Source organism: Scyliorhinus canicula, chromosome 13, assembly GCF_902713615.1.
Source record: "Scyliorhinus canicula chromosome 13, sScyCan1.1, whole genome shotgun sequence".
NCBI classification, from domain to species: domain Eukaryota; kingdom Metazoa; phylum Chordata; class Chondrichthyes; order Carcharhiniformes; family Scyliorhinidae; genus Scyliorhinus; species Scyliorhinus canicula.
The window spans coordinates 30,230,259-30,242,592 of NC_052158.1; the positions used below are offsets into that span (position 1 = coordinate 30,230,259).

A 12,334-nucleotide genomic window follows, 5' to 3' on the forward strand; every position below is an offset into this window, starting at 1 on the left:
AAGGCACGAAGCTTGGCGGAATTGCTAATAGTGCCGAGTGTTGTTAGAGAATACAACAGGATATATATAGATGGGAGACTTGGGCACAGCAATGGTAGATGGAGTTTAATCCGGACAAAAGCGAGGTGATGCGTTTTGGAGGATCAGACTTAGGTAAGAAGTATACTGTAAATGGCAGAACCCTGAGGAGCATTGCCAGACAGAGGGCTCTTGGCGTGCAAGTCCAGAGTTCTCTAAAAGTGGCAACACAGGTGGCCAAGGTGATTGAGAAGGCATATGACATGCTTGCCTTCACCTGCCGGGGAATTGAGTACAGGAGTTGGGAAATCATGTTGCAGCTATACAAAACCTTCTTTAGGTTGCATTGGAGTATTGCGTGCAGTTCTGGTCACCACATGGAAGTTTTAGAGACGTGGAAGTTTTGGAGACAGTGCAAAGAAGGTTCACCAGCAAGTTGCCTGTTCTCGAGGGTGTTGGCTATGAGCAGAGGTTGAATAATCGAGGATTGTTTTCACTGGAAAGACAGAGGCCGAGGGGACAACTGTTAGAGGTTTATAACATTATGAGGTGCACAGACAGGATGGATAGTCAGATGCTTTCTCCAAGGGTGGAAGTGTCAATTACAAGGGGGCAGAGGTTCAGGGTGAAAGTGGCAAGGTTTAAGGGAATGTGCAGGATAGGTTTTTCATGCAGAGTGGTGGGTGCCTGGAACGCTGCCAGAGGATGTAGTGGAAGCAGGCACATTAGCAAAATGTGAGATGCGTCTGGATGGATACATGAATGGAGAGGAAATAGAGGGATACCATTAGAAGAAGGGCAGGTTAGGACATCATGATCGGCACAGGCTTCCAGGGCCGAAGGGCCTGTTCCTGGGCTATCCTTTTCGTTCTTTTTTGTTAGTTATTGTTGTAAAATACTGGCCCAGGTTTGACACGCGAAAAACACATCGTGAGCTTTTGCGTCCTGAGCAATCCTCCATTATAGGCAGGAGCAGAAATCCTGGGGGCGGTCACGGAATCCGTTCCTCCATCCAATTGGACTTCTACTCAAATAGATACATAACGCATAATGTTCTCATGTAACATAAATAAAACAATAAGTTTCAATCTGGAAATTTTCAATAGCGATTTGAGGCAAACGATTACAGATTTTCACGGCATTTTTATGTGAGGAAGTTTTCCCTTCTCAATTAAAATACTAACATGGCCACTCTAATTAGATACTCCTATGTTGAATTTTGGATTCTGACTGAGCAGTAGCGTGCACGCCAAATCAATGACAAGGATGCCCAATCACAAATAAATATGAGAGTACACGCTCCAATTAAAATGTAAGCCTGCCTATATTGTAAGTGATCTTCAAAAATGTTTTCTCGGGGTGTTAAGGAATATCTCATGGGCAGCACTCACCTGCTTCAATAAACTGGATGGCTTCATCTTTCCGTTCTGCTTTCAGAGCAAGCCATTGCTCGCTTTTGTCCAGATATTTAACAGCAAACACAGTTGGTGCCATGGACATCGATGTTTGCTCGGCGCACCCCGTTGGCTGTCTGATGAGGCTGTCAATTCCTTCTGGCGTCAGGCAGTTTTCAACTGATTGTCCCATCACCTCACCTCCAAAACAAAACAGCTTTATAGAGTCAAAGAATGGCATTGGAAATAAATAGTTTCCGACTGCTAAACTGAAACATGAGCATGAGCACTAGGTATCTTTCCGAGAATCATACCATCCAGGTCAAACAGGCGATTTGATTGACACCAATTAAACATTCGCTCCCCCGAGAAAGAAGGACGGTGGCAGTACAGTCGAAAGATGTGAAGGTTGGGTGGAATGACTGTGTTAAATTGCCACTTAGCATCCAAAGATGTGCGGGTAATGGGCTTTTAGGGATGAGGCTGTGTTGGGGGGAGGGGGGAGGGGGTTGCGGAGTGGGCCAGGGAAGGGTGGTTGCAGATTCGATGGGCTGAATGGCTTCCTTCTACATTTTACGGATTCTATGATCTGCAAGATGCACTGTAGCAACCAACCAAGTGTGCTTTCTCAGTGCTTTCCGAACTCCAAAAGTTGGAGAGGTTCGGTTTGGATCCACTCGGGTTTACTAGGAAGAGGCCACGGAGAGTGAGAATAAAGGTGAAAAGGTGGGAAAAAAGTAGGGCCTTGAACTCTGGACAAGAGAGCTGACGACCATGATGTTTACTAGACTAATATCAAGAATTAATCTTATGGGGAAAATTTCGAGAGGTTGGGTTTGTATCAATTAGAGTTTAGAAGAGAGGCCACTTGATGGAAACCTTTAATATCTTGAGGGGTACTGACAGGGTGAATGTATCGGAGAATGTCGAACTGGAGGTCACTGTTTAAATGTAAGAGGTCGCCATTGAAGGCATAGATGAGGAGAATGCGTTTTTTCTCAACGGGTCGTGAGTTTCTAGAAGTCTCTTCCTCACAAGGCGGTGGAAGCAGAGAACTTGACTACTCCTGAGACAGAACTCGATAGATTTTTGCTTAACAATCAAGTGAAATGTTATAAGGGGTAGGCAGGAACATAGGCATGATTCGAGGGTTAGCTGTGGAGTTACCGGGACTTAGAGTAAGTTTTAATCTGCCTAACATTTTGTGGGAAAGTATTCAATAAGTTCCGCGAAACTGCCCTGTGACCCTGACAGGAGTTCAGAGTCAGACATTCACGGAGGGCCAGGAAAGTAAGATAATTAGCCTAAATGGCAATTCCCACATCGGGCCGGGTGTTAGGTCTTCTACAGTGAATGGACACTCTTCTGGGTCGCTCATCCGATACCCGAGGACAGGCAGACCAGAGGTTTTTGTCCATTGAAGCGCAGATTCCGGAGGAAAAAAAAGCCAGGAACATCAAGATGATGGAATTTACGGGAGCAGCAACAATCGAGTGGCCACTGCTACTGCTCGGAAGATCAGGGAACATCTTCGCCGCAACATTAAGTCGAGAGACGGGATTTTCTGGTTCCATCCCCGCCCAAAGTCAATCAACCAAACCCGAACGACCACTCGCAGTGGACAAGACCGAAACACCTCGGCCGAAGTCTTTATTTGAGCCCAACAGGAGACACTGTAGCTCATTCTGCTTGGAGTGAAGAATTCAAAAAAATGTCAAAATCTAGAATCGCCAGGCTTTGAGAAGTCAACTGAGGATCAGGCATCCTAACAGCGAATTACAGTGATATGACCGGAATTGAGAGTGCTACAAGAAAGTAAAACTTCAAATATAATCGAATTTTCATCACTAGTCACAGGGAAACAAATAACACATAACTGATCTCAGGGTCCTTCGGGAGGAACGTGTGGGTTACCTCTTGCAAGAATGTAAAGGTAGGAGTCGGTGTCTGGAACCATGTTTGAAGGTATTTGTTCAATAATCTGATAGGAGCTCTTCCCTAATAATAAAACATAGTTTTAATATCAGCAATTGAATCAAGATGAAAAAATACAGCTACATGCATATCATTGCCTCATGTTTTGATTTCTTGCAATGGCGATCCAGATATTTATATTTGCTCATGGGACGAGAGTGTCAATGGCAAGGTCGCCCAGGTCACTCGCCTCCCTGACCTGGAATTTAATCGCTGTTGCTTCACTGACGGAGGGTCAACATCCTGGAACTTCCTCTCAATCAGCCCTGTGGGTGTACTTACAATACGGTGACTGTAGTGGTTCAAGAGGGCAGGTTACCACCATCTTCTCAAGGAGCAACTCAGGATGCGCAATAAATGCTGGGCCTAGCCAGCGATGCCCTCATCGTGTAACTGAATTACAAAGAATAATTACAAACACACCCACATACTCACCACGTGGATTAACGGCAATGCTTCTTTCTTCTGTTTTCAGAACACCTTCTCCCTATATGTAGAAAGTGAACAGGCACAATTAAGCGGTGCGAAAGTGTGACACCATGTAAAGTAGCATAAATTGCCCAATTTTCACCTAGTGTTCCAGCCTTGACAGAAACAAATTCCTCTTTACTCATAATCCCCGTTCTTGCTGACCTACATAACCTTCTGGTCCAGCAATGTCTCAACGTTTTGTACAATTCATTCAAAGGATGTGGGCGTAGCTGGCTGCATCAGAAGTATTGACCATTCCTAATTGCCCTTTAACTGAGTCGCTTGCAAAACTGTTTCAGAGGGAATTTAAGAGCCAACCACATTGTTGTGGGCGTGGAGCCAAATGTAGGTCAGAAAGGATAAGGACGGTAGATTTTCTTCCAAAAAGGACATTACTTTAAAAAAAAAATTTAGAGTACCCAAATACTTTTTTCCAATTAAGGTGCAATTTAGCGTGGCCAATCTACCTAACATGCACATCTTTGGGTTGTGGGGGCAAAACCCTCACAAACACGGGGAGAATGTGCAAACTCCACACGGACAGTGACCCAGAGCCGGGATCGAACCTGGGACCTCGACACCCTGAGGCAGCCTAAAAGGACATTATTAAGCCAGCTGAGTTTTTATGACAATCGACAATGGTTCATGTTCATCATTAGGCTTTTCATTCCAGATCTTTTAGACTTCTTTTTTATATAAATTTAGAGTACATAATTATGTATTTCCAATTAAGGGACAATTTAGCGTGGCCAATCCACCTAACTTGCACAGCTTTGTGTTGTGGGGGTGAAACCCATTTAGATACGGGAAGAATGTGCAAACTCCACATGGACAGTGACCCGGGGCCTGGATTGAATCTGGGTCCTCAACACCATAGGCAGCAGTGCTAATCACTGCGTCACCGTGCCACCCAAGCTTTTAGCATTCTCATAGTCCTGGACAACTCCCTCCATAGCATTGCCGCTACGATGATCTCTGTAATTGCTCCTATGACCACACAGACAATCATGTAAACCTCTTTAATTCTGACCTTTTGCACACCTCAGATTTTAATCTCTCTACTGCAGCCAGTCGTACCTGGAATGGCTTTGAACTGGAGGGACCTCGGTTCCTTACCTCTTTCTTTACGGCGTCTCCAAAAAACCTAAAGCGAAAATACTGGAAAATCTCAGCATGTCTCATAGCATCTGTCGTGGGAGAAAATGGCTAATGTTTCGAGTCCAGATGACCCTTTGTCAAAGCTACCTAAAAACATATGCACTTGACAAATAATGTTATCATTGTCCTGATATATCGCTGCATGGCTCAGAGCCAAATGAATTATGGCTACCTTCTTGTGAAGGGCTTTGCGACATCATGCAATGTTACAGCTGCTGTATGAACGCTTATGTATTTCACAGGCATTGCTTTGATTCATTCATAAAGTATGATTGCAGCATGCCATCTGTTAATCAATTGTACACCACATCACATTTCGCAAACAGCAGATTGAGAATGTCATACATTCAATAAATGTTTACTTTTCCATAAGAATTGCAGAATTAAATATATCAATTGTGCTGCCTTGCTTTCACTCTGGACTGCATTGAAAAAAAATAAGTCATGAACCAATCATTGAGGAAACCTTATAATGCAATGATTCTTAGATGCCAATGCTTTATAAATTGCAATTTAAGTGAGCGCTGATAATTAAGTAAACAAAGCTGCCATAGTCTCCTTTGATGGAAAAGGTAACTGTGGGTGATTTATTCTCAAAGTCACCTAAGGTTGACATGAATAACCTTAGCCGGGTCGGGAATTTAACTCACGCTGTTACCCGCACTCAGCAGCACTAGCCAGCCACCCAGCCAACTGAGCTGAACGGGTCCCATGTAGGTGCGTGGAAGAAATAAACAGAACATTTTCGAAAGATCAAGCATTTCTGGTCGCACCTGGGGAGGGAGAAACAGGAGGTAACATTTCCAGTTCGTGTGACTTCTTCAGAGTTCAAGAGCGGGAGATATGTATAAATGCAAAATATTGCATATGTTAGAAATCTAAAATAAAAACTAGCTAAACTCAGTTTACACAGCATTTTCTGTATTATTGAAGGGGGAAATGTGATGGATTTTATGCTGGTTAAGACGAGTTGGAGCAGGTGGAACTAAATGCAACGCCAGGATAGGTGCGTGCGAGGTAAAGCTGGGCTGTCTGGGCGTAGTTGGGGGGCAGCATATATTTGACTTTCCCGCTGAAAGGAGTTTCCATTCCCATCAAAGGGATTGTCCAGTGCCGCCAGTGCGCCCTGCGCAATGTTCCTCTGTGGCATGTTTTGCGAATAGAGCAAACGGCGTTGACAACTTCGGGACTGAACGATCCCGCTGGTAGTCAATGGCAAGCTGCCCCCGCCGCCGGAATACAGGCTACCGCGCGAGGAGTGGAATCCCCGCCCAAATGAAGTGTACGTGGCGAAAGGGAAGTAGAAATAGCAGTATTGAGGACTACGAATTGGCAGGTTGCCGAGGAATTAAGTAAATAAAGCATTGACGAGTCTGGGTTCCAATGGCACTTCAGGTAGATGACTGTGCAAGTGTGCAGGAATTGATGGAAATATGCAATGAACGTGAGGTCAAATTGGCCTCTGAAAACTGGAAAACAGCCTCAACGCTAGCACAGAACATGCTCTTAAGTAAATAATAAATAATCAGTTATTGTCAAAAGTAGGAATCAATGAAGTTACTATGAAAAGCCCCTAGTTGCCACATTCCCGCGCCTGTTCTGGGAGGCCGGTATGGGAATACAAAACCATAAAATGCAGGAAATGCTCAATACTTCAGACAGAATCCTGGATGAAGAATCAATGTTAACGTTTCAGTTCGAGGACTTCTTCCTGTTCATTTCAGATTTTCATTATTTGCAATGGGGTGTGGGTGGGGGTGAAAGAAGAAGGGGCCAGCAGTGACAGAAGAAGGGGCCAGGAGAAGAAATGGCTGCATTTCATTCATTCAAAGGATGTGTGCTTCTTCAGCTAGGCCAACATCATTGCTCATTCCAAATTGCCCTTATGAAGGTGGTGGTGGGCTGCCTTCTTGAATCTCTGCTGTCCACGCAGTGTAGTACACCCGCCGTGCTGTTAGCGAGGGAGCTTCAGGAATTTAACCCAGCGACAGTGAAGGAACAGTGATATAGTATGGCCTCTTTCTTCACTGAAGGGATTGTATGATGATTGTAGTGGTCGTGGCTAATCAAGGTGTCTTTCACGACGCACCAAATGGTTCACTGGTGCAAGGTGACTGCAGTTCCAGCCATTTTATGCACAGCGGGGATGTGTTATCTTTTAAGGGGAAATACCACCTACCCTGCACATCGTGGGGGGGGGGGGGGGGGGGGAGGAGGGAGCGGTGGTGAAATGTATGCAGAATTGGTGAAAATGTGCACAGACAGTGACAGGGGCCAGGGTCGAACTTGGGCCCTCAGCGCCGTAGGCAACAGTGCTAACCACTGCACTACCGTGCCGCCCATATAGCGAGGATAGTTGCGCATACTGCATTGGTCCACGAGTGAATTCGCCTACTTCAGTTGATAAATGTAAGAGAAGAGATGGGGCCGAAGTTGGGAGAGCATTTTCAGAAACTCACTGAGCAGCGCAGGCTACTGGCGAGAGTATGCAGGTACACCATATTAAGGGAGGGCAAACTCACGTGCGTTTGACGATGCAATTCAAAATGATATAAGTTGCCAGTGAAGTGTGGCCAACATAGAGTACAACATTCAGAGGTAGGCATAGCGCCTCGTCCAGAAAAATCCGAATGATACATAAATACATGCCAAAGAGAGGAAATTTACACTTTATAACATGGACTCACCACTACTTTGAGAGGTTTTGTAATGGCGTCAGTTATTAGTTGTTCGCTGTTGTACGCAACCACGGAAATGGGAATAGTGCTAATGGCGAGTGGAACAATAGAGAAGTATATGGAATAGGCTGAATTTGCTTCAACAGTCACAGTTCTTGCGTTCTTCTCGCCTGTGGCAGGGCTGCAAATCGAATCTATAGGCTTCATGTATACCTTCATCTGGTTGCCATATATATGTATAAAGAAAGGGTGAGTAAGATGGAACGCAGGCAATCAAAAACAAATCATGCATTTTGGAAATAAGACAATCTATATGGCAGCATGGATATTTTTGAAATAGGACCACTAGGCTTGGAATAGTTGTTTTGTGCTGCAAATTCGAAGATAACCTCCACTCTATTCGCAACCCCGCTGTTCGCTCAAGCAACACGTCAAATTTAAAATTATCCTCCTTGCTTTCAAGTCCCTCCACGTTCTCGCCCTTCCTTATCTATGCATTTCCCTTTAGCCCGAACAATCCCGATAGACGCGCTACTCCAATATGGGTCTCTTGAGAACAATACATTTTAACTGCTCCATCATTAGTCGTGTGACACCGAGGCTTAAACTTTGGAATTCCTCCCCTAAACCTCTCTGCACGCTATTAAAACCTTTCAGTATAGTGTCTTGAGACGGTTCATTACATTGAAACTCTTAAATAAGAAAATATTGTTATTCATTGTGAAACGCACATTGCTTTTCTTTATTCATTCATGGGATGTGCATCAGCATGGCCAGTGTTTATTGCTCATTCCTGGGGCCATTCTAAGAGTCAACCACATTCCTGTGGATCTGGGAGTCACATGTAGACCAGACCAGGCAATGATGACCGATTTCCTTCCCTAAAAGGCATTAGTGAACCAGATGGGTTTTTACAACAATCGAAACGGTTATTGTTGGACTTTTTGTTCAAGTTAAGTTTCACTATCTGCGATTTGGGATTTAAACCTGGGTCGCTGGAACATTGCTCTGGTTTCTGGATTACTATTTCAGCGACAATACCACTACACCACTGCCTCCCCCTATGTACCACCTTACTCTGGATTGGCTTCTAATTTAGAATACATACATCTGCCATTGTTAGCAGTTTAATTAATGTTCTTTAGCCATATTTGTCACATATTTTTGTCGTGAGAGACTTGTTAGCATCCCGACACGTTATGTGCTTTACTTCATAGTTATAAAGAATATTGTTTTTATTCTCCCATGGGATATGGGCGTAGCTAGCATTTGTTGCCCATCGGGAAATTGTCCTTTAACTGAGTGGCTTGCTCGACATTTGAGGGGACAGTTAAGAGTCGACCACATTGCCTTGCTACGGAATCACATTTAGGCCAGATCGGGTAAAGAATGGCAAATTTCCTTCCCTATCCTAAAGGGGCATTTATTGGTCAACCAGATGGGGCTTTCACGATAAGCATTCACCATTACTGAGACCAGCTTTCAATACCATGTGGATTAATTTAGTTTAAATTACACCAGCTGCCAAGTTGGGATTTGTACCAGTGCCGTAAGCGTTTCAGCCATCTTGAAATTCTTAGTCCAGTGATCTTACTGCGACACAACATTCGCCACAACATTATGTCACCTATTTGGGGGTTGACATCGCGATGGAACACAATAGTCTATCTCATCCATTACATCTTTAATATCTGAATATCGAATTAAAACTAATAGATACTTTCTGTTTTATATCTTACCTTGATAGGGCTTGGGAAATAATTGTACAATATTGCTCTCACTTCCAGTTGTTCATTTCTTTTGACTGAATATGGTAGCCTCAAAGATATAAAAAATGGTCTGAAGACTTTCATTTTCTTTGGCTCCGCAACACAAAAACCTTAAAATTAAAACATACATGTATAGGTATAGAAATCATAGCGAGTACCGTTATTCCCTGTCATGTCATATGTGTTCTGCCTCAACGCAGGTGATTGATTCATTGCCCGTTGAAGCTTTGCCCTGTCTGTTTTTTTTGTTTCGCCAGTACTGATTTGCCATTGCCTTACACTCCCCAAAGGTGCAGGAAAAATTCTTTACATTGGCTGAAATCGGTGCATCAGAAATATTCTCTTGATGAAATTGATTAATAATCCATTTTACTGCACCTCAAATTTTGTCACTAAATTCATTTTGGATTGTGCCAAACTCAGGGTAGGGTTTTCCAAAAATGGTTCCAATATTAATCCTTTCATCTACCCGGCTCTGCACAAGCAGGAACTCGAGTTGACTTGCATTCAAACTTACACGGAAAATTGGTCTCGGACAGCGGTGGGCAACCGGCGGTAGCAAATTGGCATTCAGTTATACACAGTGCGCGATTGCATCGAATTTAAGGGAGAGAAATATGGATCAGGATGTAAAGCGAGACATTGACTCACTGTTGCAATTCACGCCCCATACCCCGCCCTGCTCCACTCCATACCACTGCCCAATCCCCTCTTCCATCCCCTCTTCCTTCATCCCAATTCCTCCCCACCTCCACCCTTCCCCTCCTCCAACTCAACTCCTCCCCAGCCACACATCTCACCCCTCCTCCATCGCATCCGCTCCCCGCACCCCTCCTCTATTCCCCTACAGCCACCGCATCCGACCGATAACCTCCGCTTAAATTGTCAGACATAGAACTAATTTAAAATGCTTCCAATTAATGAATTGTTTGGAAAATAATACAAAACGGCTCTGTGAGTCAGACGGCGATGTATTCAGCCGAGTTGCATTTTAAACAGTGTCCTCATTAATTCAATGCGATCATCATTTCGCAAACTGATAATCACACAGGCGAAGTTCTTTACCTTTTTCCTCAAACATGCCAACTGCTTGAATTTCCCAAGTTGTTATGGAATCTGGAATGTTAAGTGGGAACCTGGAATGCGAATAGAAATAACCACTGAGTACCCGAAATGATGGATCTGGAAAACGTGTACGAAGGTGTTCAATTGCTGCTGAGGTGTGGCTGAAAATCTTACACTAGATCTGCATGTGGCACCGTAGTGTTGGGTGCACTCAACTACACCTGGTCAGTCGTGAGTAGAATTTTCTTTTGAATCCTCACTATATCATGGTGGGTAACCGGAGTGTATGTCCAATTGTTCTTCATTTCAAAACTGAACGTTGACTCTCCCATTGAGGCGGAAGCGCAAATGCACTAACTTTCGTCACCCCCAAATATTTGCCCTTTCCTAAATTCTCACCTGAGCAAGCATTGCCACAGAGGGAGCTCATACAGTGGAATCAATGGTGTAATTGATTTAAACAAGTGTTATGAACGCCCTATCAGGCGACCCTCATTTTATAATAGTGCTCCCTATTTCTGGACTCATCCACAAGAGAAAACATCCTTTCCAAGTCCATCCAATTGTGACATCCTTATATGATCACTGTAAGTTATGGAGCAGGATTCTCAGTTGCCCGACAACTGTATTCTAATCGGCGATCCGCCAGAGAATACCTTTTCACAGCCAAATCTGGGTCGTGCCGGTTTGACGTCGATTTTCGAATCTCCGCACCTCTGAATTTGCGTCATCGTATCACGCACCGCAGGCCGTTGCAGTGGTGTTGGCGCGTCAGCAGAAGGTCCTCCCCATGCTACGCCCTGTGTGGTCTGAGTAATAGGGAACCGGGCGTCGTGGCTGCAGACTCTGTCCACCGTCGCGGCTGGGCTGCAGAGTGTGTCCAGCGTCCCCACACTCGTACAAGATCCATGCACGTTGGCCTGGTGTCTTCTGCTGGGCTGGGGGGGGGGGGAGGGGGATCTTGTGGGGGGCGGGGGGGGGGGGGGGGCGTGGGCGTGACAGCTGCATGTCCTCGCCGTACGCATGCTCAACCAGGCACCCAGCCATTTTCTGGCGGGCGCTGGAGCAGGAAGTTTCACCGGGCGCTGCTGCTCGCCCCTCATCGGTGACGGCTCGGCGCCAATAAACCGCTCGCGAATTTTCCATTTCAGCCGGTACTTAGCCTCTGAAACGGAGAATCCAGCTCCTGGTATGGGGTATATGAACGGGGGGGGGGGACAGAGGGAAGTAGACCTTGGAAAATAGGAGACAGGTTTAGATAAAGGATCTGGATAGGTGCAGGCTGGGAGGGCCGAAGGGCTTGTTCCTGTGCTGTAATGTTCTTTGTTCTTTGTTCTTTGGTCACTCAGGGTAATTAGGGATGGGCAGCAAATGGTGCCAACATCCGGTGAAATAATACAAAAAAGGAAAGTAACAGGTACCTGAACTAATTTCGCTCCTCTTATGCTGTCACAAAAAGTTAAAATGGGCCCGTTCCCCGCCAAATGTGTGTGTGAGGTGCCTGGACCTGGCGATATGGTAAATTAAGTAATCTTACTTGTGCTCTCCTCTGGATAGAACACGATACTTTGACCATTGCCAGCTCTGTGGAAAGTTGCTTCGAACTCGGACAGAGGACTCGTCGAAGTACTCTTCGTCCTCATTCCCTGCCGCTAAAAAAGAACAGAAAGTTCGGTGTTCCGGAATTCCGAATCCTGACAACGGCCCAAGCAGGTTCATTTCACCAAGCTCCAAGCAAAAAGAAGAGTTTCCCCATGTTATCTATTTGGAAAATTGTCCTTAGTCATAAGTTCCTGAGGAAACTGGT

The 12,334-nt window shown here is 45.0% G+C and overlaps 1 protein-coding gene across 2 annotated transcripts in view; it reads right to left on the reverse strand.

The window, feature by feature from the left end:
- LOC119976039 (complement C4-like) overlaps positions 1 to 12,334 on the reverse strand; it is a 105,599-nt gene that overhangs the window by 47,582 nt on the left and 45,683 nt on the right. The window contains exons 18-24 of one of the 2 annotated variants that reach the window (XM_038816144.1): positions 12,065 to 12,179; positions 10,528 to 10,598; positions 9,433 to 9,572; positions 7,703 to 7,912; positions 3,822 to 3,873; positions 3,327 to 3,410; positions 1,410 to 1,613 (exon numbers count right to left, since the gene is read on the reverse strand). In XM_038816144.1, the coding sequence (XP_038672072.1) occupies positions 1,410 to 1,613; positions 3,327 to 3,410; positions 3,822 to 3,873; positions 7,703 to 7,912; positions 9,433 to 9,572; positions 10,528 to 10,598; positions 12,065 to 12,179 (876 nt within the window). The remainder of the gene's footprint in view (positions 1 to 1,409; positions 1,614 to 3,326; positions 3,411 to 3,821; positions 3,874 to 7,702; positions 7,913 to 9,432; positions 9,573 to 10,527; positions 10,599 to 12,064; positions 12,180 to 12,334) is intronic. The other variant, XM_038816145.1, reaches the window with a different exon arrangement.